We start from the raw sequence: 24,088 nt of genomic DNA, 5'->3' as shown, positions 1-24,088 counted from the left end.
CTGTTTAGTTGATATTTCCTTAGAGATAAAACCAGTTGTGAAGAATGTGGTGTGATACCATAGTCTAAACATTGAATACTTAAATTTGCTCTTGTTACGCAAGAAGTATTTTCTATCATTGCAGGTAAAGAGGGAATTGTCTACTGGAAAATACCACCTACAAATAGAATAGATATTTTCTACTGTACATTCAAACTCCTCTAAAATTTTTCCACTCACAGTAGGAATGCTTACCATACCAGATGTCACCAACTTATTTGTCATGGATATTATGCAGAAAACTGCATCTAAAGATTTCACAATGGCAGAATTTGACCTAAAGATAGGAAATTTTCAATTCTGTAGCTTTACTTTTACTTACTGGAAATCCACGAGATCCAGGCACACCAGGTTCTCCCTAAAACAAAATAGTTTCATTGTACTGACCTTTCATAACATGAATATGTAATCATGAAAACTGCATAAATATTGAAAGCATTAAAACACCCCATTATGGTGTTTTTATTTTTTTTTTTAATTTCCAACTTTTATTTTATGTTCAGGGGTACATGTACAGGATATGCAGGTTTGTTACATAGGTAAACAGGTACCATGGTGGTTTGCTGCACAAATCAACCCCATCACCCAGGTATTAAGCCCAGCATCCATTGGCTATTCTTCCTAATGCTCTCCCTCCACCCACCCTCTATTTTCTGACAGGTCCCTGTGTGTGTTGTTCCCCTCCATGTGTCCATGCATTCTTTTTATTCAGCTCCCACTTATAAGTGAGAACATGCAGTATTTGGTTTTCTGTTCTGCATTAGTTTGCTGAAAATAATGGCTTCCAGCTCCATCCATGTCCCTGCAAAGGACATGATCTTATTCCTTTTTATGGTTGCATAGTATTCCACATCATAGTGTTTTTAAACACAATTATAGTTGAACAAGTGCATTTTAGATGCTTCATAACTTAATGTTAGTTGGCTTGCAAACACTACAATAAAATATACTTCAGCATTTTGTACAAGCAATTAATACCAGATGGCTAACTTACTTTTTGTCCCTTTGGCCCAACAGAGCCAGGGGATCCATCAGGTCCTGTTAATCCCTAACAGAGCAAGACAATGATGTTAGAACTATCATAACATCCTTAGGCAAACCACTAAGTAGAAAACTTTCATTTTATTTATTAATCATCTACAGGATGGTTACATATGCATGATGCAAATATTTGTAACAAAATAACCTTACTATAGTCTTACCCAAAAGTAAAGATTAACACAAGGTCTGCCTGTTGTGGTTATTTCTTCTTGATAAGTTGTATCATATTCCTAACTTCTTGCTAATTGCGTTGTTTATCACAGGGTTCAATAATTTAGTGTTTTTTGTCCCTGCTTTGAAAAAAAACTGCAACATAGCAATTACAATGCTGTAACAGCCAAGACTGGTAGGTCTTGGTTCTGTCATTTACTCAGGTTTATTTACCTCCTTTACTTCATTTATGAAACAAAAATACTATGTATCTCTCTACAGGACAAAAATCTCTGTCTACATTATGACAATGTCTTGGAAGTCAATACAATATTTCCTCAATAGGAATTAAACAGAAACAATCTCATTATTGCGTTATAGCCACTAACAGCCCCCTAGCCATCTTCTAGCAATGACAATTGCTTATCAAATAATATCAATTCTTAAAGTAGAAACATTTGAAAGCATACATGTTTCTACATTATTTTCTTAGTAAAATAGCTATAATTAAGAATATACGTTCATGTATGCCACTCGGTATGTAAAATTTAAGCCTATTATTATAAATCACATTTATAATTATCATATTTGATACTAAAGCAGTTATTAAATACATATTCTAAACATTCTTATTTTCCCTACTAGTACTTACTTTATCATCATCCTCAACATAAAACATGTATTAAAGAATGATAATATCACGCGTATACAAGAATTTCCACATTTGGTAAAGATACATTTCTACTTTTAGTTTTTTTCTTTGCTCTTTGACACTTTCGGATGCTGTCATTTACAATGTAATCTTGAAATTATACCTTCCTAAAGATAAACATGATATATATGTGTGTACATATACATACATGCCTATATAAGTATCTTATAAACCCTTTCTATTATCAAGATTTTGAAGAAGACCCGAACAATATTAATTGAGAGAGGGATCTCTTGAAAATATGAAAGCCGTACTTAAAATGGATGACCAAAATTCATATTTAGTCTGTCATGGTCCAAATAAACATCCATAAAATTTCTTCACATAATTCATATAGAAAACTAGTTCACTGGCTACCATTTTTACATTTCTCTACATTAATTAATTTTCCTAACAATGTCACAGAGTGAATCAAAGCAAGTAGAAAAAAATGAGTTGAAAATGTTAATTACTGGAAATTTACCAAAGAAGAAAAATATTAAACACACACAAAAGAACTTCTGACAGACTGCCTTTGATTTTCAAGAGCCCTAGTCTAATTACAGCACTGTAATTTGGGAACAAACCTCAACATTATTAATTGCTAAGCACCTATGGTAATGAAATGTTTGCTTTGGCATTTCACAAACAAACCACACATCCAGGAGCGCTCTCTGGACGCACATATAGCGTGTAAATTTTATAAACCTCTGGGTATATTTAACGAATTGAACCTCTAACTCTCAGTTACTGCATTAAACCCTCCCAAGACCAATTCTGGTCAACTTTCATACACACAATCAACTAACATTCTTCAACCTGTGACTGGAATAACTGACAAGATTGGAGGACAGTTACTATAAGGCAGAACCAAATAAATAATTGGATAACCTGGAAGCTGTCTTCAGGTTATTTCGTATTAAAAATATCCTCCATAAGACATGCTAAACTATGTCAATCACTGGAAAGTTCTCTGAACTAAGTTGAAAATGGATTCTGGTGTCAGATGTTACAGTGACACATGTTATGAAATAACTATGCAGAAAACCATAAGCTCCATAAGGACAAGAATCACATGTCCATTACAGTCCTAACATGTTGCCCTGGCGTCTAACCACTCACGACATGATTACTGCATGCAATAAGTTTAAGGAGGCCTTCCAAGTGGAAGGATATTACACTTATTCCTCCACATCGTCTTTGTATTCAGCTCAAATCCTGATCCTACCACTTGGCAGCTGTGGAATCATGGGCAAGGTCCCTAACTGCACAGTGTTCTAGATGCTGTTCCTCATTGAGAAAAGGTCCTACAAACAAACAAACCAAAATCTAGGTATTAACCATAGCACTGTATTTCCTGTCCTCATCACATTTCCTCGATGACTGAATATTTGCACCTACACTGATCTTTCAGAATAATTTCTTAATAACTCACAATTCTAGTTATAAAGTATTTGCCACAGATAATAGTTGCATACATTCAGAGAATACAAAGGACCCGTAACCTCTGCCTGTAAAAATTATCACAGTTTAGCTATAATTCTTATACTTTATTCTAATTTCTCTTCTGCTTATCTCAAATAGATGGTATAAGAAAGAATAAAATACTGTTTTTAAAGGTCTCTCTGAGCATGTCACAACAAATAGTACATATAAAAATATCTCTATTAGGCCGGGCGTGGTGGCTCATGCCTGTAATCCCTGCACTTTGGGAGGCCAAATGAGGTCAGGAGATCGAGACCATCCTGGCTAACACGGGGAAACCCCGTCTCTACTAAAAATACAAAAAAAAAAAAAAATAGCCGGGCATGGTGACTGGCACCTGTAGTCCCAGCTACTTGGGAGGCTGCGGCAGGAGAATGACATGAACCCGGGAGGCGGAAGTTGCAGTGAGCCGAGATCGCGCCACTCCACTTCAGCCTAGGCGACAGAGCAAGACTCCATCTCAATCAATCAATCAATCAATCAATAAAATCTCCATTAATATAATTGCTGACAACAGCACAGCTGTCCTAAGTTTAGAACCAAGTTCTGTCTTATCTAATTTTATCTGTCCATAAGCCAAAAAAAAAAAAAAAAAAAATCAACTTAACCTGAAAAAAGGGCAGATTTGAGTTGAAATACACAGACCATACACATAACACATACATAATTCTCAAAATCCAGTTTGCAATAAGACCTCCTAATTCTTATTTCAAAGAAAGAAAAGAAGAAAACATTACCAGTAGCAGAAAAAAGTGCCTTCATATGAATGTTCATACAGACAAACTTCTATATATGATAATATTGAAGCTGACTGTGTTCTGAACTTCATGTTACTGTTTGGCAGAGAATACCAGTCCTCAATGGAGATTTCCTTCCAGCATTCTGACAGCTCAGCTGGTAGGACTCAAGGCATACTTCTACAAGCATGACTGCTATGACTCATTTACATTTTCTGCCAAAAATCCATTCAACATAGGATAATGAACACTGAACAGGGTTCCTTTCTGATCCTTTCAACCATCATCCAATTAACCATTTTTTAACATTATCAAAAAATAAGCCTTGTAATGACCCAAAGAGCAGAAGATGAAATGATTCGAGGTTTAAAGTCCTACCAGCACACTCAGGTTCATTTACCAAGAAAGGACTGTTGAAGGTCTCCTACTTACTTAGCTCCCCTAAGGCCAAGGAAAAACAAATAGCAAATTCTGATCCAGTTACTGTGTTTCATTATTCTCAGAGATGTCCATTCTCAATTTAGAATAAAAGTTTTTTTAATGTCAAATCAGTCAAAGAGTGAAATAAGAAAACTTTTCACTTCCAGATGTCTCATGTGGCTTCAATTCAAAAGTCAGGGAATATAAAACATACCAATATTTATAAATAATTATAAAATATCAATTACAAACGGCTGTTATTATCCATATCATTCTTCTTGATCGGTGACTTAGGTACTAAAAATTCACTATCACTTTTCTCTCTATTCTTGCTATTCTCTCTCATCTATTAAGAACGTCACTTGTATTTGCATGAGGCAGAATTGCCTGAGGAGTCTAAAAATCAAGACATCTGGACTATTTTGCTATCTTAGCTACTAAATAACTCTAGTTCTCTGAGGAAGCCACTTGTCTTCATAATTATTCAGTTTCCTTATCTATGGAAAGTAATATTAGACCAATCTACTTTCCAGGTTATTGTGGGTTAAGAGAAATATTTGTGGCAGTGCTTGAGGAAAAAGTTCATGTAAATGCAAACAGTACAGTTAATTTTTCCCTGAGATCTAGAAAATGCCTAAAATACTGGCACATACATGGATTTCCTTTTTCCTCCCTTTTTCTCTCTTTCTCTTTTGCTTTCCTCTCCTGTCTCAGCAGACTAAATGGGCTCATCATTTTCTCCCTGAGGTCAAAGTTCAATAATTTAAGACAGCTTATTCTTTTATGTCTTTTAATATTTGAAATCTGGTTTGTGCTGCACTGTGGTTCTGCAAATAAAGACAAAGTTACTTGAAATTGTTTTCCATGTTGTACTTCTAAAAATTTCACAGCACTTTCATTTGTTTATCCAAAATTTCTGTTAGAGTGGGGAAATTACTTTATAAGCAAAACCAAGGATTGTCTTTATGACACCATGGTATAAGGTAAAGAGAAGAATTTGTTGAGCAAGCTACAAAACCACTACTGAATTGGGGGAAAGATAAGTCTAACTTTCTGTCTGACATTATATTGCAGCTTAATAGCAAGACAAGCATTCAGATGACCCATTTATGCTTCAATTACCAAAATAAATTTTTGAAATACAAAATAAATATTTTATTTACCAAAATAATTTTTTTAATTTAGTCAGAAATTTTCTTTTCATCCAAGACTAAAGGCTGATTGAAATTTCAAAGGAATATAGAAATAAATTCAAGCTACATTAGGCTACCAGCTTGTTCAGTAGCCTTGCATTTATCAGACTCTTTTTATTATGGTATGACAATTTCAAGTAATTATCAATGTTCTAAAGAGTTTGACTGCCAACAAGTTATATTATTTCAGTTCATATTACATTATACAAACACTCTTTTGAGATTTAGTTTTTACTATCCAAATATTAGTCCTTGGGTGCCTCCTGTACTGCTAATTTGCATACACAGAAAGTTCAAACTAGGGGCTTTGAAATGTAAACCAAGATCCATTTCCTAAAATACTATGTGGTGAAACCCTGTCTCTACTAAAAATACAAAAATTAGCTGGGCATGGTGGAGGGCACCTGTAATCCCAGCTACCATTGCACTCCACCTTGGACGACAAGAGCAAAACTTCGTCTCAAAAAAAAAAAAAACACTAAATAGTATAGACACAGTATAAACAGACACCTTCATTATGGGAATCCTGACAAAGAAAGCACACCTTAATAACAGTAAAATCCAGTTATTTATTTTCTTTCAAAATGAAGGATCTGTCAAACTGTAGTCAAAATTCTTGGAAATCATAATTATAGGTTTTCGGGTGCTTTCTTTCATTTGGAAAAGTCTTTAGTTTTTGGAAAACACATAAAGTGGTAACTTGGAGAATAACTTGAGTGATGCACCATGGTGCTCTCTAAGAAAGGACGCCATTTCTTACTTCATTTTGTATTCCAGGGACAAAGTCAAGGACTGGTCTGTAATGGGTCCTCATTACACATTGTTAGAATGCATGGAAAGAGGCTGAGAATCCTGAAGTCATTTGACTGTGAAGAAGTATTATTTAGTGTTAGGTTTACCGTATAACTCAGCATTTGATGGAGATGTGGGTAAACCGGAGAAAGCTTACTAGTTCCATGCAATCCTAGCCAGCTCATTTCTGCCAGTAATGCCAGCCAGGAAAACTCCATGGAAAGAGGAAAAGCTAGTTTTGAATTTCTAAATTCAAAACTAGTTTTTTTGTTTGTTTGTTTGTTTGTTTTTTTTTTTTTTTTTTTTTTTTTTAGTTTCTTATCTGATGATACGGGCTTTCCTGCCGGCCCCATCCCCCCGCACATCCCCACTCACTTCAAGTGCATCTTTCTTTTTCACATTCCTTGGGATTTAGGGGTGCTCTGGCCCTTTGCCTACCTGAAGGCTCTTTTCCTAAATTAATGCAGGGAGTGCCAATGAAAGAGCAAGGGCGAAGGCTAGCTTCCAGGAGCCTGCCAGCGGACTCACAGCAGGTAAGCCGAGGCCAGTACAATCTACTGCCATCCGTACCCGCTCTGCCCGCAGTGGGGCTGAGAGTTCACAATGTGCACTGTGAGGTCACGGTTAGAGACAGGAAGCCGGTGTCCGCTGCTGTTTTCTAAGAGGAAGAAATGCCAACGCCTCCTAGAGAGAGGTATCCTCACCTTCACAAGTGCTTTTGCAAAAGCTGCCAGCTCCTCCATCAGTCAGGCGCTGGCAGGAGGCCAAGTTTAGAGCCACAGCGCATTCCCTCTCTCTCGCTCTCTCTCTCTCTCTCTCTCTCTCACACACACACACACACACACACACTTATGCATACCCACCACACATCCCAGGCTGGGCGCCCTCCCAGCACTCGCCTACTCACATCAGCGCCAGGTGTGCCAGGCTTGCCTGGAGCTCCTGGCTTTCCCGCTTCACCTGCAGGACCCTGAGCAGGGGGAGAGGGGTGCGGGGACAGGAGAGAAAAAAGGTGCAAAGTTGAGACCCTTCAGACACAGGAGGCTGCAAAACACGTCTAAAGGAAGGAAGTGGAGCACCATTTGCTCCAATCAACTTACCGGGGGGCCTGGGGGGCCCTTAGGACCTCGGTCACCCTGGAGGGGTAAGAGAAAAAGAGAGAGCTGTCTATGAGCGGGATAGGCTGGGGACCCCACTGGGACAATTCCAGGAGAGCTCACTACATGGATGGGGATGGTGTAAGGGTCAAACGTAGAGGTTCATGACCAACAGGGACACCTCTCCCTCCAAAAATCCCCGGGCTCCTAGGATTCAACCCCCAAATCTCGCCCATGTCCGATCCTGCCTTTAAGTGGGGTGGCAGGAAGGGGAGACCCTGGTCCTCTCTAAAAACCTACAGGAGCCCTGGGAAAAGAATAGGAAAGGGCAGGACCAGGGAACAGAGGTGGCCTGGAGATAGAAACTTACGTCGATGCCGTCTATGCCCGGAACTCCAGGGGGGCCCGGAGGCCCTGGAGGACCCTGCTCGCCCGGGGGACCTCTCTGGCAAAAATAGCAGACATAGGTTAGTGGAGCACATCGGGCAACAGGGAGCAACTGAGCGCGCTGCCCTGAAGCCCCCGCCTCCGTCGGGTAAAAGATACCTTCCAGAGGAGGCCGGGTTTTTGAAACCCAACACAAAAATGTCTCAGATCTCCAAGCAAGCGCAGCTTTGGTCTCCGCCATACTCTAATGAGCTAAACTGTGGAGCTAGAGCAGGATTGACGCCCTCAAGGTTGGGGGAGGCTTCCCTGGATCTCACCTCCGCAGAGTGCATGAAACCCAGGAGGAGTTGTGGAAAAGGGAGGGTCTAACGCCTTTTTATCCTCAAAAGGATTCAAAAATGAAAATGGCGCTCATTCGATACTTCGATTTATCAGTCATTGCAGGTCAGTGTTTTGGCCAGAATGGAACAGCCAAGAACAGAGACTCCACACCAGGATCTTTGTCCAGTAGAATGGGGAGGTGGGGGGTATGCTTGAGGAAAAGATTTGGGAGGATTAGGGCAGGGCAGCATTGAGACCAGTGCCTGGTCTCATTTCAGTTTTACCTGCAGTGACACCCCCTCAGTTCCTTGAATTAGGTCTTTGCATCTAGCTTCAAAATTACACCAAATTTCAGACTGACCCTAGGACGTGATCCCTTTTATCGCTTGCAAACAGCTACGTTTCGATGGTGCTAGAAGGTATACTGGCGTCTAAAATAGCATAAACGTGTTGCTTAGGGAATGTGGGGCTTTTTTTTTTAACCCTTCTGAATTAAAAAAAGAAAAAGAAGAAAGACTCTTTCATCAAGGAAAACTTTGTTTTTCTAAACTCCAACGACCAAACAGGTTACAATGGAGTCTTTGTAAGTGAAACCTCAAACCTCAGCTGGGCTTATGCGCCCCCGCCAGGTCCTCCTCCGCGCAGGAGGCGGGAGGCGCTGCAGGCTTTGGGAAACTGTTGAGATGCTGATGGCAGCCAGGGCCACCCGGTTCCATCCTGGAGCCGCCTGCACCGCTAGCAGGACTCGGGGTTTAGCGCAGCTACCGTGGGCTGGAGGAGCGGGAGAGGGAGCCTGCCTGGATTCCCGCCTTTTCCAGCAAGGCCTGCTCTTGACAGTGACCAGGAGGTGGGGCGGGGGAGGGGTGAGGTGGGGGAAGTAAGAAGCAATAACAGGCTAAGAATTAAACCTCGGTCTCGAGTCACCTATTACCTTCAGCGCCAGAACCTGCAGAGGGGAGGATCCAGGTGGGGGAGGAGCCCCCTTCCTAGACCAGGGGTCATCTAGCTCTGGACTTCGATAGGACTCGCAGCAGGTGCTCGAGGCTGGAGGAAGCGCGAGTCTAAGAGCCCTGGGGATGCTCCGCGCCTTCCTCATAGCTCCCCCGACCGCTGCGCCCCCACCTGTCCTCGTGTGCGCTTGAAAAATGCAAACACTTCCTGTCCCCAACTTACCTCGTCGGTGGTCTGGCTGGGCTGGAGAAGAAAAGATGGGGAGAAAGTGAGAAAAGCACCCCTCAAACTCGCTCGCAACTTACTTGAGCCGCGCACAAGCAGAGCCCTGACAGCAGCAGCCCCAGGGCCCCGCGGTCCCGCGCAGTCCTGGCCATGCCCGCCGCCCTCCGCTAATCCCTTGGCCCGGCTCTGCAGCCTGCTTCCCCTCTAGGCTTCCAGACCCGCCACCAGCATAGGTGGCACTTCGTCCCTGCAGAAAAAGCACCCCCGGGAGTAGCGGTTGCCAAGGTGTACAGGCCCGGGAGGCGCACGTTCCCCCTGTTTATGAATCGCCCCGGAGAGGGTCCTGGGATTGGAGGAGAGCTAGGGGGCAGGGGAGGACGGATAGAATGACAACAGTCGCCCTTAACCCCTTCCCTGCCGCCGCACAGGCAAGGCCTGAACACTCAGCTCCGCCTCCATCCCATCCACCCCAGTGCAGCTTCTTGCTGTCCTCGGAGCCTTCCCGGGTGGCCTATGCCAGTGTTGCCCAGTAGACCTCAAGTGGTCTTGGATATGTTTGAGAGTGAGGGAGGAGGGTCCATAAGCCGCCAAAGGGAGAACCACACACCCGCAGGTGGTTTCTACCTGCCAGGCTGCAGGTGGTTTCTATTCACCAGGTCGAAAGTATGACCTGTGCTTCCCTAATATTTCTCTAGTCAGTACAGCAAAGCACAGGCTCTCTTAGGGAAAGGGAGTGGGGAGGAGGGGTGCTGGGGAGGTGGCAAGATAGGAAAGTGGTGAGGTGGAGAGGCTTGAGCTGGGTAGAAGTGGCCTTTGCAGGTAGTCAGGGGACTCACCGTTATTCTGGCTGGCAGCTCATGGCAAGTTTCTCTCCTGGGCCGCAGGGGGTCACAATGGATCAGCATCCATTGAAGTTCAAACTGGAGAAAGGTAGTAGACAGGTAAGGTTTTCTGGATGACTGAAGCTGGTCATTCAAGAGAGAGATAAGTTTGTACCTGCGGTCTAATTGTTAAATAATTGGAAATCAACTAGAACTAGTTGAGCACACTGGACCAGGACTCTTGCTTTTCCTTGAATATGAGTTTTCTAATGAAAATGGGTTGGAAGCCTTTCACAAGTTTCTCTGATTATTAGGTATAGATGTCTTTAGCTTTGAATTATTTCAGCATACCCCTAGCCTGGAAATAGACCACCAGCACTGACTTTCTATTTCTGCTCTGATGAGAATCTCAAGAAGTAGATTCTATTTAAATGAGATTCAGAGAGAACAGAAACTGTCCAAGTCACAAACCAATAAGTGTCAGAGTCTGGGTTGAAACCCAGGGCTATTGAACTCTACAGGGAATATATGCTCTAAGATTTTAGACAGGAGCTTAAAGACAGACAGAAAAAAAAAAAAAGCGGCAATCAGAAGGACAAGTAGAAGAAAAAAGATCTAGTCTTGGAAAAAATTTGCACACTGGAGAAGATACTCTCCATGGAGTGATCACAGCTTAAAATGGAAATTTAAGGACTGAAAATGAAGGCAGTGAGAAGGAAATATAAGACTCAGGAGAAAAAGATTTAAAATATTTAATTTTATATAATCTTATTCATTGGTTGAAGAGATGTAAATTTCTAGACACTTGAAATCCAAATGTGTCCTGATAACTTCTTACATTGTTAGCAGGTGTTACAGGATAAAAAAGAGGGTAACAGGAAACCGAGCTAGGAAAGTGTTACCAGGTCTGAATCTGAAAAGATCCTCAGGTAACAAGGCAAAAAAATTAAAATGTCATATCCCATAGGAAGCCTATAGCCATGCACCATGCTGGCATCTCTTAATTAAGGAGCTTTCTGGCTAGGCATTTCAAATTGGATCAATATTTCTTTGTCATTGATGTTATCAAATGTCTGGGTAACCGTCCAGGTCCTAAATCTAAGCATTACTTCTTTTCTTTCATGCAGTAGAGATTTCCATGTCATCCCACCTGCCAAATGGATTCTAGAGCCCCTAAATCTAGAGTGAAATTACATGCTTTTTGTTCACTGTTTTGGAATCATCCAGAGTTCAGATCACTGGACAGAAGATCAAAATTGGAGAGACAATGAAGAATGAAGTCTTTCCTTCCTATCCACAGAGGAAGGGAAAGATTAACAAAAGGAAGTTTTGGCTAACCAGAAAACTTATACCTGTTGTTTAGATAGTTCATTAAAGTTACTTATTGCAAATGTGAAGTAATTCATTAAACTGTTTTCTCAAATATGTAATTCTCTCTGGATAAACTGGTATACCTGTTTAAATATGCGAGCTGCAGTTGTGGCACAGGATAATGAGGAAATGAAACGTAATTCATCTGTGCATACAGGCTGGTTTGTTCAGAGTGCCACATAGATCAAGAGTTTCTGAACACATCTGCGCATCCACATAAACACCACCTACGCACTAATAATCATCTATACAACAACCATTTTTTGGCATGAAATATGAATTCCAATTTGCATGCTAATTATTTTGAAGGAAGATTGGCAGAGTACCTTGGTAAAAGTCACTTTCGTTATACATGTAAAATGCTGATTTTCACACATTTCTCATTTTCGTACCTGGAATCATTCTTCTCTTTGAATAATTTAGTCCTTTTGGCTGGTGTGAGTGCAGTGGTGCTTACAACTAATTTAGTCCTTTAGTCAACATTTATGATGTCACAATAGAAGTCAAACACCAAGGAAACATTCTAGTGAAACCAAATATATTCCCCTCTCCACACTGGGTTTATAATTTGCAGGACAAGAAAAATACAAGTAAATAAATACGTAAGTTTGTTTTAAATCTACTAAACAGAACATAAAATGCCCTAGCAAAAGCCATCCTTCTCAACATAAAATGTTATTCAATTATTTTCTTTTTTTTTTAAGATGAAGTCTTGCTCTGTCACCAGGTTGGAGTGCAGTGGCGCAATCTTGGCTCACTACAACCTCCACCTCCTGAGTTCAGGCAATTCTTCTGCCTCAGCCTCCTGAGTAGCTGGGACTACAGGAGCGTGCCACCACACCCAGCTAATTTTTGTATTTTTAGGAGAGACAGGAATTCACCATGTTGGCCAAGATGGACTCGATCTCTTGACATCTTGATCCACCCGCCGTGGACTCCCAAAGTGCTGGGATTATAGGTGTGAGCCACCACATCTGGCCTATTCAATTATTTTCTATAGGACAATGTAAAGGTATAATTCAATCCTCAAGGTTACAATAATGGTCAGCTGACAACACATTTAAGCAAGGAATTTTGGCCCCAACTCTCTGTTCTTTTACCACGGTTAATGATTTCTACTTATTTTGCCAGGTTGTTAAAAAAGATTAATAAGGTATTTAAGCCCTTCATAAGAACTAAACAAAAACTAACTGCAGACAACTATCTTTTCCTCCTGAGAGAAAATGCTAATGACTATGAAACTTGGCTCAATGTTAATGAGATTGGCACAAGGTTTGATTTTTGCAAACTGAATTATGATTAAATTTTACAACTATAAAACACCAAAAAAAACTAGCTCTTTAATAGGACAGATGTTTCATTAAGCTTTTGTCTTCAGTGACAACAAAGATTTAAAGGAACACTTGTATTCTCAGATCTCATCTTTCCTTTCAGTTTATGACCAAATGTTTGTTAATACCATCATAAAAGACCTCCTCCAAGTGAAGCTTCCTGATTACTGAGCAGGAGGCTCTCAGCTGCCTCAAAATTAGAAAATTTCCTAATTCTATGTAGACTAAACCATGCTGTTCCAGACATAGTGCTAGGGATGTAGGCAGCACTCATATTTAACTCAACACTGGATCATACCAAAGACTACAGCAGAAACATGAAAGGAGAAAGCAGTAGACTTGGAGTTAGCAGACCTGAGGCATGCTTATTTATTTATTCAACATATTTTCATATAACACATTCATGTGCTTTGGGATAGACACCATGAAAGACACAAAACTGTCTAGCATGTAAGGCAGTATCTAAGCATAAAATGTTTTGATGATAAATACTATAGCAGTGGAGATGACAGAAGTATTTTTCTGGCTCAGGTCATCAATGAAGGGATCATATAACATGTACATATATGCGCATGCACATATATGAGGGGGGCCCTGAAGCCCCACTTCTGTTATTATAAGCAGAAACATGGAGGGTAAAGATCGGGGTTTATACAGAGGGGTTACAACAAGTCCCAAGGGTAGGAAGTGGTATATAGAGAAGAGACCAAATTTGCTGGGGTAGAGTAGACATCAGATTTTTTTTTCACCTTGACTTCAGGGCTAAGGAATTTAAATATTATTTGGTAGATTATTATTAAATTGTCATTAAAAGATTTTTTTTTTTTTTTTTTTTTTTTTTGCAAAAGATAGGGATAGGGAGAGCTTCCTTGATTTAGAAGGGCGTTTTGAGGAAATTCATTTGGTCATCAATGCCTAATCCTTTGAGGCAGAAGGAGGCTACTGCAGTAAAGCAACAAGAAGTGTTACACTCTGAGCTATGATGAGGCATCCTGAGTTATCTGTCAGATTAAAAAAAAAAATCCTCCCCATATTTTACATACCCCTTCAGCTGCCATCCTCAGTTCCTCTTTATGCAAAATTCAAAAGAGATGTCTGTAACTATTGCCTCCAATTCTTCTCATTTTCTCTTGAATCCATTCCAGTTGGGCTTTCACTCCCAACACTCCAATGGGTCTTTTCTCAAGATCACTCTCTTTGATTTCTAAATCCAATGGTCAACTATTTGACCTATCTACAGCATATGAGTCAGTTTCTTATTCTATCCTTTTTGAAATACTATTTTCCCTTGACTTTCAGGGCACCACAATCTCCTGGTCCTCTCCTATATTACTGATTGCTCCTTCTTACTCTCTTTTGACAAATGTCCCTCATCTCAGCAATCTCTAAATGTTTTCATTTAGAGATATTTCAGGACTCAGTTCTTGGACTTCTCTATTATACTTGTCTCTTGGTGATTTCCTGACTTTCAATACCGTATGTATGTTGACAATTCCCAGAGTTCTATTCCCAGATGAACCTATGTGTTGAACTTTGCAAACACACATCTGCCTACTTACCAACTTCATCTAGATGTCTAGTAATGATCAAACTAACTCCAATATCCAAACTGACTCCTGATATTCTCCCTGACACCTGCTCTTCCCACAGCCTTTCTCATGACAGTAAATGGCACGTCTATACTTCCAATTACTCATGCCAAAAGTATTGGTGTCTTCCTTGATTCCTCTTTTTCTCTCATACCCCAAATCCTGTTTTCTTTACTTCAAAATATGTTAGGTTTGTATCACTTTGCATCACCTCCACCTCTACCACCCTGGTCTAAACCAAGGCTGTCTCTGCCTGAATTATTGCAGTGGCTCTTAAGTAGCCCTTGCTCCTACACACTTATGTCCTTCTCTCCCTTCTCCTACAATATATTATCAAACTAGCAGCCAAGGAGATCCTTTTAAAAGATGAGAACATGTTGCTTATCTATTCAAAACCAGCTGGTAGCCACCCATCTCACACAGTGTGAAAGCCAAAGGACTAACACAATTTCTCAACCACATCTCCATTATGTTACCTCTCCAGCCTCAATACCTCCTTTCTCAGTCTCATTCCAGCCACAATGGCTGCCAGGGAGTTCTCAGACATCACACACCTATACCAGACCCTTTTCCACTCACTGTTCTCTTTTCCTGGAATCCTCCTCCCCCAGATATCTAGATGTTAATTCTCTCAACTCCTTCAGGTTTCTGCCAAAATATTTTCCTCTCAATGAGGCCCTTCACTCAAGGCACTCCAATATCCTGCTTCATTTTTCCCCATAGCATTTATGACCACCTGGCATACTCTACATATACTCATGTATTTATAGTGTCTGTCTTCTCTCCCCAGAATGTAAGCGACATTGGAACATTAATTTCGTCTGCTTTCACCACCACCTAAAATAAGGCCTATAACTTAGCAGACGTTTAATAAATAGTTACTGAATATTAATGAATGAGTACATAGAGATGGATAAGAAATATAGTGAAGAAACAATTGATAGTATTTGCCTTTCTGGTTTGATCATGATTTGTGGCAGTTCCCTTCCTCTGTCTGTGTTCCAGTTTCTTCATGATAAACTGAGAGGTTGGGATTAGATGCAAAGTTTCCTCCAGCTCTGAAAGCCCATGATTCTACTGACACCACGTTGTAACCAAACAAACTAACCAAGCAGAGATTAACATGAACAAAGATTTCTTTATGGTCTTAGCCCATGTACATTTTTTATAGAAATAAAAAAACTAATAGCACACTGATTTTTTTTATTGCAACACTATGGGCACAGTTGAGGTCAATAAAAAAATCCAGTGTTTTTAGTTTTCTGTTAAAAGCAAGTTTGATCATTATTCAGTTTTTATTCTAGCTATCCATAGCCCCTACTTCCAATCATGGCTTCTACTGTGTCACCAGCTCCAGTTCTGTGTTTCCTCATTTCATTGCCACCTAGTGGAAAACCCAGCTGAGGTTGTTAATATGGTCTACAATGCAGCAGGCTGAGTTTCATCTCCAAAATATAAAATAAAATTGTTTTGACAGCACTCAAAAACGTTTTAATTAAATCAAAGTTTTATAAAAATATTTCCTATCGATATGTATAGAAAATATTGCCATTTTTTCTTTTAATTTAATTTTACTTCCAACTGAAAGAGTATTTGTAAAAGATGTACTTGTCAAAAACAACTTAATAAGCAAACTTAATAGTTTCATGCATAACAGATAGTATGCATTTCCTAAATTACTAAAAACACAACTTTCCAATAGTATTTCTCAAATATCAGAAATAATATTAATCACAACCTCACAATTTATTTTTCCCATGTTATAATTCATGAAACTTATATTGTTTTTACATGTGGAAGTTAGTGTGATTCAATTCTGTGGATGGAGAAAAGTACATATAGCTTTTCCAACAACAGTTTTGCCAGCTCTCCTCTGAATCTAGTGAAAATAAACACAGAGCCACACATTTGATAATATACTTTTTAAAGCAGTAAGTCTGTCCAATTAATCACATACCATGTTGGCTTCTTTGGAATATGCACAGGTAAAAAAAAAAATGGTTTGAGCCATATGTTTGTTAAGCCACATAAACTTTTATCCTCCCTCAAACAAGCCCAGACTCCCAGCATATATCTCTGAAAAGGGAGAAAGGCCAACTTTGTTTTCTAATAGAGCTGTACCAAATAATTCTCCTAGGCTATCATGCTGACAACAAACAATAAAGAACCTGTCATAAAATAACATGTTTTTATGGTAGGTTGCCAGGAAACCAAGCTTTGCAGTGGGATAAATGGCACCATCCTAAAATATTGGCACAAAGGAGAATAAAATATATGGGATTTATTGTTTTAAAATCAAACTAATAATGTATTACAGCAGTGCATTTGGAAAAAATATAAAATGCTCTGAGCCCACTAAATAACCATGAATGATGAGAAGATGTTTGAGATGTAGACTACGTGAACAGCTATATCACAAGCTTATGAAAACCTTTTGAAATTGGCTTTCTTTTTCAACTTAGAAAAGAAGGGGACAAAAGATAGGATAGGCAGGGGAAAATAGCAAACAAGTACCATATAAGTGACTCTTTTAGCATCAGTGATCTATCAAATGTTGTTTTCAATTGCATTTTTTATTATGAAGTTCCTAGGGCTACTTTTTGACATCTGATAATCCCTTTAGAAGGAATATTTTGCTTTTGATTTACTTACTAAAGAAAAGCAAGGGTTGACTCTGAAAAAAATTATTCAATTAATGTAGAGTGTCAAAGACTAGAATGAATTCAATTCCATAAAGGAAAATGTAAAACTACACTTTTCTTATTGTTTTATGGTATTTTTGTGCTATTTCATTTTAATTTAAAATTTCGAACACAGTAATATTGAATATTTGTGTCTCCAAGTTGAGAGAATGGTGACCTATCAGTACAGTTCTTCTACCTCTCAGAATATGTACATACCACTACCCATCACTCTCTAACTCCTCTAAGGGACAGGTAGTCATTGTTCATCTTCAGCAATTGTCAGCAACTTCAGATTTCAACCAAATTGGTGAGAAGTCTAAGAAAATAGGCCATAAAATTAAAACAAGGGGCTAAGGACAACTCGTGGACACACAGGCTTTGTCTGTGGGCTTCTATGAGTGTTTGACTACCTTCAGTTTTGAAAAATAAGGAACAATGTGGGAACACTAACAAACCTTGAAAACGGAAGAACTGATACACGTGGGAATTTCCAAACGAGTGTCCGTCTGTCTGGGGCATTGTACCTTGTCTTCTCCTGGATGATGTTTTCATCACCAGGACTCCTTTCAGACATCAAATCCCTTAGGAAACATCCCTGGCCCCCACTGTCATGCCTCCCTGCTCTTATCTGAGTGAGGAGATTTTTTTCTGTGTGTTTCTTGGCATGCAGCACTGGCCACTATCATGGTACTTACCATGCTGTATTGTGATGATCCTTTACTTGTCTCAACTCCTTATTCTCAATAGACTGAAGAAAAAGTCTGTGATTTAATTCTCTTTGTATACCCAATATTTACACACTCAATGAAAGTTTACTATGTAAATAAGCAAGTTGGATTAAAGTCTGAGGACATGTTTTATACTGTACAAATTTCCCACTTTTTAAAAATTTATTTGGTTTTCCTGCAAAGTAAATTCTAAAGGCAAATCACAAATGCCTTTCAAAGTAAGAATAATGAGATTCTTTATAAGGAAAAGTATGTGGTTGCATGCATTTTTCTTTATCCCAAAGGAAAGCTAGTTGGCATAGCAGAAGATAAGGTAGATTAGAAATATTGTGCCTAACACTATTTCTTACAAGTTAACAGATCTGTGTGAGTTCACTTCCTCAGCTGAGAAATGGAGATAATGCTATCTGTACTTTCTATCTTACAAGGTTGTTGCAAGAATCAAATAAGTTAATGGGAATAAAAGCATTTCGAAAACTTGAATTGGTATATTAAGCATATTAAGATGATGTTTTAAAAAAGTGTAAGTTGGCTTTTCTTACATAGCGTTCTAATTCTTTATCTTATATAAAATGAAGTTTGAGAAATACATTTTGGTGAGAAGTTTGAGCTTCACGTTATCACTTCCAGTTGTTAAATGTGGACAGGATTGTTTCGGCTTATAACGTTGATCCAGTTTAGCTGCCATTGTCACTGTCACACTTCCGCCATCATCAGCCAGTATGGAATGTTAATGGGCTGTTAGGCTCAAGTCTTTTTTGTGTTTCCTGATAAGGGAGTCAGAATTCAGTCTGAAGGAAGATACTTGTATATGCCTATTTCAAGTATTTTTTAACATTGGCTATGGTATACTGATTTAGAAAAGCTTCTTGGTGGACCAGAAGCTCAATGTAAAGCCAGCTGCCAGGTTTCTGGTTGCACTCCTGCATGTGGTAGAATAAAATAGAAAGTAATTGGTACTAACTGGTCTCCACTGTGATGAGCGAATAGAGTTGGCAGAAAAATCTACAATCAGCTCTGACATTATTGGCAAGGCTATAGGATAATGAAGTAATAGTGAGACTTCAGTTTACTGCTCTGGCAATAAGACAATTTAATAGCATCTTAGCTCACAGAATTTAGTGTTATAAAGACTTAAGTTTCTTTAATCCCATGAATAAATAAATAAATGTTTAAAATACTTGACTGATGTTTGTAATAGTGAGGAGGTAACTTAAGTATCTTCCCCTTCACCCATGGCCCGGAAATGAACAGCTACTTGCAGAAATTCAGTGTTGTCTGAGAACCTTTCCAGTGTCATTGCAAAGATCTTGCTGCACAGAATCTCAAGATGGCACAACAGTAGTCCAATCGGCTTTCTAACCCAGCCACTTGAGGTGTGATAACTCATTAAATGAAGAAATACTTTCTCAAGAGTCTACAAGCCAGAGAAGTAATATGGCAGTTACAAATTGCTTCCTGTCCATCACAGAATATAGAAATTTCACACCACCCTTCACACTAATCACAATTCTTCCCTTGAAAACAAGTTATTTGAACAATTCCATTACTGAGATCCCTGATAACCTTTTATTCTTTGGAGACGTGCACAGAAACAATTTGAAATCATCGTATCACCCTGCTACACTCCATGATATGGGTTTTGTGACTAGAATTTAACAGCTCCATGCTAGTATGAGAGAAAGAGAGGTTGGCATCAATGGTTTATGTATTGAGCTCTAAATTCCTTTGTTTCCTTCAAAAGAACACTTGTCCTCTAAGATACATTTTCTAAATTCCTATCATAATATTATAAAACATCCTTTTAAAGCATTGCTCAGTTAAAGTATAACAATTCAAAATGATAGAACTATCTGGTACTAGTTGGCACAATTATTGTGTCAACATATAATTCCTTACATTTATATCTGGGGATCTCTGCAGCAAAATCATGAACAGAGCTCTAAAATATTTCACTTCTACCACACATCATGCAAGACCTACTTCTAAATAAATCCATGTCATGCATCTATATAACTTTCATTCTTGTTGACCAGACATCTTACGGCTTTCTACCCTCATCTCTCACCACTCTGAAGATAGTATCTCACCCTCCTCTCTCGCTCTCTCTCCCTCTCTCTCTCTCTCTCACACACACACACACACACACACACTTTTTCATATATATATATCATCCAAATCAGTGAGTCCCTAGGCCTTTGAATGTGGTCTACTTATTCTCTTTTTCCCTTAATGGTGTTTCCCTCAGCTAGAATGTACTTTCTCCTCCCTTTTTGCCAATCCAAATCCTTTCAAAGTTCATTGCTTCCAAGAAGCATAGGATTCTTGACTAACTGAATCTGTCACCCAGCTCAACTTTACTTTGAAGATTCTCATTAGTTATGTGTACACAATATATGCCACATTCGTATGGCTTTCTTTCTAAGTTGCCTCAGAAAGACTCTGGGTACGCTAGGTGGGCATGTAACACTTTCCAGCTTTAAGCTCCCCGAGACCAGAAGCTATCTACCTAACTTCCTCTGATTCCAAATTCCATCCAGGACAGGCTACACTCAGCTGATTATCAAAGATGCTTGAGATATTCATTTTTACCAATCTAGTTTTGCTTTAATCTGCCATAGTGTGTGGTTTTATACTTACTGGAACAGAAACTTGAGGATTATCTGCAAGTTTTCCCAGCACGGCAAAGCCATCGGTGTCAATTGGGCCTCTTGGCTTTATAGGTAAAGATTCAATCCTGTTGCAGTCAACAAAAAGAGTAGCACTACTCCTCTCCACGCCAATCATGATCTTATGCCACTGGGAATCAAACAAGGAGGGCAAATTCGAAAAAGCTGCTGTTTGGAGACTTCCATCCAGTCCCTTGTATGAAAATGCAACAGATTGTGTTTGGCCATTAATCTTTATGCCAACTTGTTCCTTCCCAGAGGAATCCTGAATCTGCCAAATGTTCCAGTTCTTTTTGAGTGTGCTTCCAGTCATTCGAAACGTCGTCAAGAAGGAGTATTCTTCAGGCAGTCCACTGGGATATAAATTCCTGAGTAAAATTTTTAAATGGTAAATATGAATCTTGTTTCCTGTACCCATATGTATTTACCATATTCCCTTTTGAGGCTATTTTAGATGCCAGACCTACCAAAAGGCTGCAGTGTAAAAAACTATGTACGGTTTGTTCTTTCATGACTGTTCATAAAGACCTTTACAGAAGTTCAATGGTTCGTGTGCATTCATGGTCCATCTTAAAATACGCATTTTGAAAACACTCTCCCTCATGGCTAAGGAAGGTTCCCAATGCCACATAATCCCAACAATATTACTATTTATACTACCCAAAGAGCTACTGTTCACCAATTTCATCTCAGCCAAAAAATACATTCTTGCAAAGTTCTTGGCAACATTTCATTCACAAGTGAGAGAGGAGATCATTAGGAATGTAAATCAGCAGTACTAGCTTATGAAACGATTTAATTAAAGCAGCTAGCAGCTTCTAATTTTTTTTTATTTTAAAGTAACATGTTAAGATTATTTATTTCCATAATTGCTTGGGTATTCACTCCACAATTATATCCCAGACCCATATAAGTATTTTGAGAATCAGTAACTGAGGACTTCAGGAGCATCTTCACACTGAGGATGTTTGTCTTTTTTTAGGGAGTTCAAATTATGATGTTAAAGTAGCAGTTTGTCACACTGGATATGTGACAAGGGAAAAGTAACCAATTCTTACTTCTCTACTACAACTCAATTGTTGTTTTTGTTTTGTTTTGTTTTGTTTTTTTAAGATGGAGTCTTACTTTGTTGCCCAGGCTGGAGCGCAATGGCGCCATCTGAGCTCACTGCAAACTCCACCTCCCAGGTTCAAGCGATTCTCCTGCCTCAGCCTCCCAATTAGTTAGCATTACAGGTGCCCACCACCATGCCTGGCTTATCTTTTGTATTTTTAGTAGAGATGGGGTTTCACCATGTTGGTCAGGCTGGTCTCAAACTCCTGACCTCAGGTGATCTGCCTGCCTCAGCCTCCCAAAGTGCTGGGATTACAAGTGTGAGCCACTGCGTCCGGCCCAGTTGTTCCTTAATCTGCCAACTAAGTCTGTATCATTGCTAACTCCTTTACTGCTTTAAATGGTAGAATAAAACCAGTAGTGTCCCTGAGGCATCTCTACCCTATACAGAGACTGTGGTCTGGACCTGCACCAGCTACCTGGATATTCTTCTGCTGAAGCCAAGCTGCTAAAAGCTGAAGACTGAACTGTAAAAATCAGCATGTTAAATGTAAGCATCATCTTTCAAGGACTTGAACATTATGTCTTTTTACATTTCTCCTTCTAAGCATAGAAAATTCCTAAGCAAAGAAGAAATGTTAGGCAAACTAAATGCTAATGAATTTTCTGTGCTAAACAATAAAATTTTATATTTTGAGAACAGTTATGGACCAAGACCCAGAATCCCAAATAACTTTCCTTCAAGTCAAATTCTTGTTATGTAGCTCTCTTTAACTTGCTAAGATCTTCTATCTTTACTATGATTTTAATTATAAAACTTTATTATGTCTTATAACAACATAAACAAATCAATTTCTTTCTATGCAAGTATTTTTATAAGCCTTCAATAAAATGGGTCATCTATCTCAACAAATTTTATCACTTTGTTAGTTTTCTAAAGATAACAAAAAGGTTAAACTTTTCATCTGAATACTCTTTCATCATAAAAGTATTTTTTTAACCATTACTTTGTAATATGACTGGTTTGTATTTAGGGTGCGGGATGAATTATTTTATCCATACACATTTTTTTCACTGGTGATGTGTATTATTCATATTGCAAAGTTTTCAGTTCACTGCCTATGTTTTATATCCATCAAGTGTACATTTTAAAATATGCAATATGGAGCTAAAGAAAAAATTATACGAGAACCATTTACTGACTTTTTTCCCTATATGAAACTGTCTACTACATCACTCCAGATATTTGTTTTTAATGTATTTCCTGTTTCTCTATCAGTTTGTCACATTTTCTTTGACTTTATATCTTTCGGAATTATATCTATTCCAGAATAACCTCTAGAAAAGAAGCTAAGATTCACTATTCACAATAAAATGCACTGAGTATTGTATAATTATAAAACCTTATGAAAGTTTGTACATCTTACCTAACTTACCTCAATAAATTTGGAGCTGGGAGATAGTTTTCAAGTTTTACTCAATTGTGAAATTGGGCAAGTGTCCATTTAAATTATAAATAGATTATTTTGGTTATTATTTTTAATTAATGATTGGGATTTAACCAGATGCTTAAATAATTTATTTTCTTATTTTTGTCCAAGATAGTTATTGTTGAAGCATGAGGTTTTTTAAAAGGACAATAAAATCTAATGCTTCTTCTTCTCTTCCTTAAGCATTATTTTTCCAGGCTTCAAAAATAACCTAATCTGTGTTATCTATATATCTGTCTACAGATATACCGAACAAAACTGTAGAATATAATCAGTTCCCTTAAAAAATCTATTTTGTTTCAATTCTGGAAATCCCAGTAATGTGTTTAGGTGGCTCTTGTGAAAATACATCCTGGGGTTAACTGAGGGAGTTCTCCCAATTTGTGTTTCATTCAATCTTTCCCACTCAATGAAGAGATTATGTTAAAGGTAGGAAAGGACATAATGTCTTAATGTATCTCTGACTTGGTGTATGTAATGCCAAAAACTAAAAAAAGAAAATAATTAATTTAAAATGATGGAGGGTAGGTTTGAGATGGCTAAATGAATACCTCATTTATAGATACGTTGTTAAACTAATGGTATCTGTCTCTTTCTCTCCGTATATATGCAGATAATATATGTGTGTGAATATGTGTAGAAATAATCTAGATTATCCTGTTATTGATCGCTGATCTTTTAAACTAGGATAGTATAGCATGTCAATATGGTAAGAAGAGAAAATTCATTTTGGTATTTATACTAATAAAACACATATGTATTTGTATATACCTAAGACCACTTAAAAGTCTCACAAGTTTAATTTATGGAACAGTCAGTCCCA

At 38.7% G+C, this 24,088-nt stretch overlaps 1 protein-coding gene and 1 long non-coding RNA gene across 2 annotated transcripts in view; one reads left to right on the top strand and one right to left on the bottom strand.

Moving 5' to 3' along the window:
* Window positions 1–24,088, bottom strand: part of COL9A1 (collagen type IX alpha 1 chain) — a 151,058-nt gene that overhangs the window by 59,670 nt on the left and 67,300 nt on the right. Inside the window, 8 exon segments of the mRNA XM_017859764.1 lie at window positions 362–397; window positions 1,034–1,087; window positions 7,456–7,518; window positions 7,649–7,684; window positions 8,016–8,090; window positions 9,527–9,547; window positions 10,366–10,449; window positions 20,694–21,090. Coding sequence (XP_017715253.1) covers window positions 362–397; window positions 1,034–1,087; window positions 7,456–7,518; window positions 7,649–7,684; window positions 8,016–8,090; window positions 9,527–9,547; window positions 10,366–10,449; window positions 20,694–21,090 — 766 coding nt within the window.
* Window positions 12,243–22,488, top strand: LOC108520398 (uncharacterized). Its single transcript, XR_001882903.1, has 3 exons — window positions 12,243–12,323; window positions 20,981–21,110; window positions 22,226–22,488. It is a non-coding gene; the product is annotated as an uncharacterized LOC108520398 (long non-coding RNA).

Source organism: Rhinopithecus bieti, unplaced genomic scaffold (assembly GCF_001698545.2).
Source record: "Rhinopithecus bieti isolate Rb0 unplaced genomic scaffold, ASM169854v2 scaffold_50350, whole genome shotgun sequence".
Classification (NCBI taxonomy): domain Eukaryota; kingdom Metazoa; phylum Chordata; class Mammalia; order Primates; family Cercopithecidae; genus Rhinopithecus; species Rhinopithecus bieti.
Note: the sequence above shows the minus strand (reverse complement) of the source record. Positions and strands in the feature narration are given on the sequence as shown.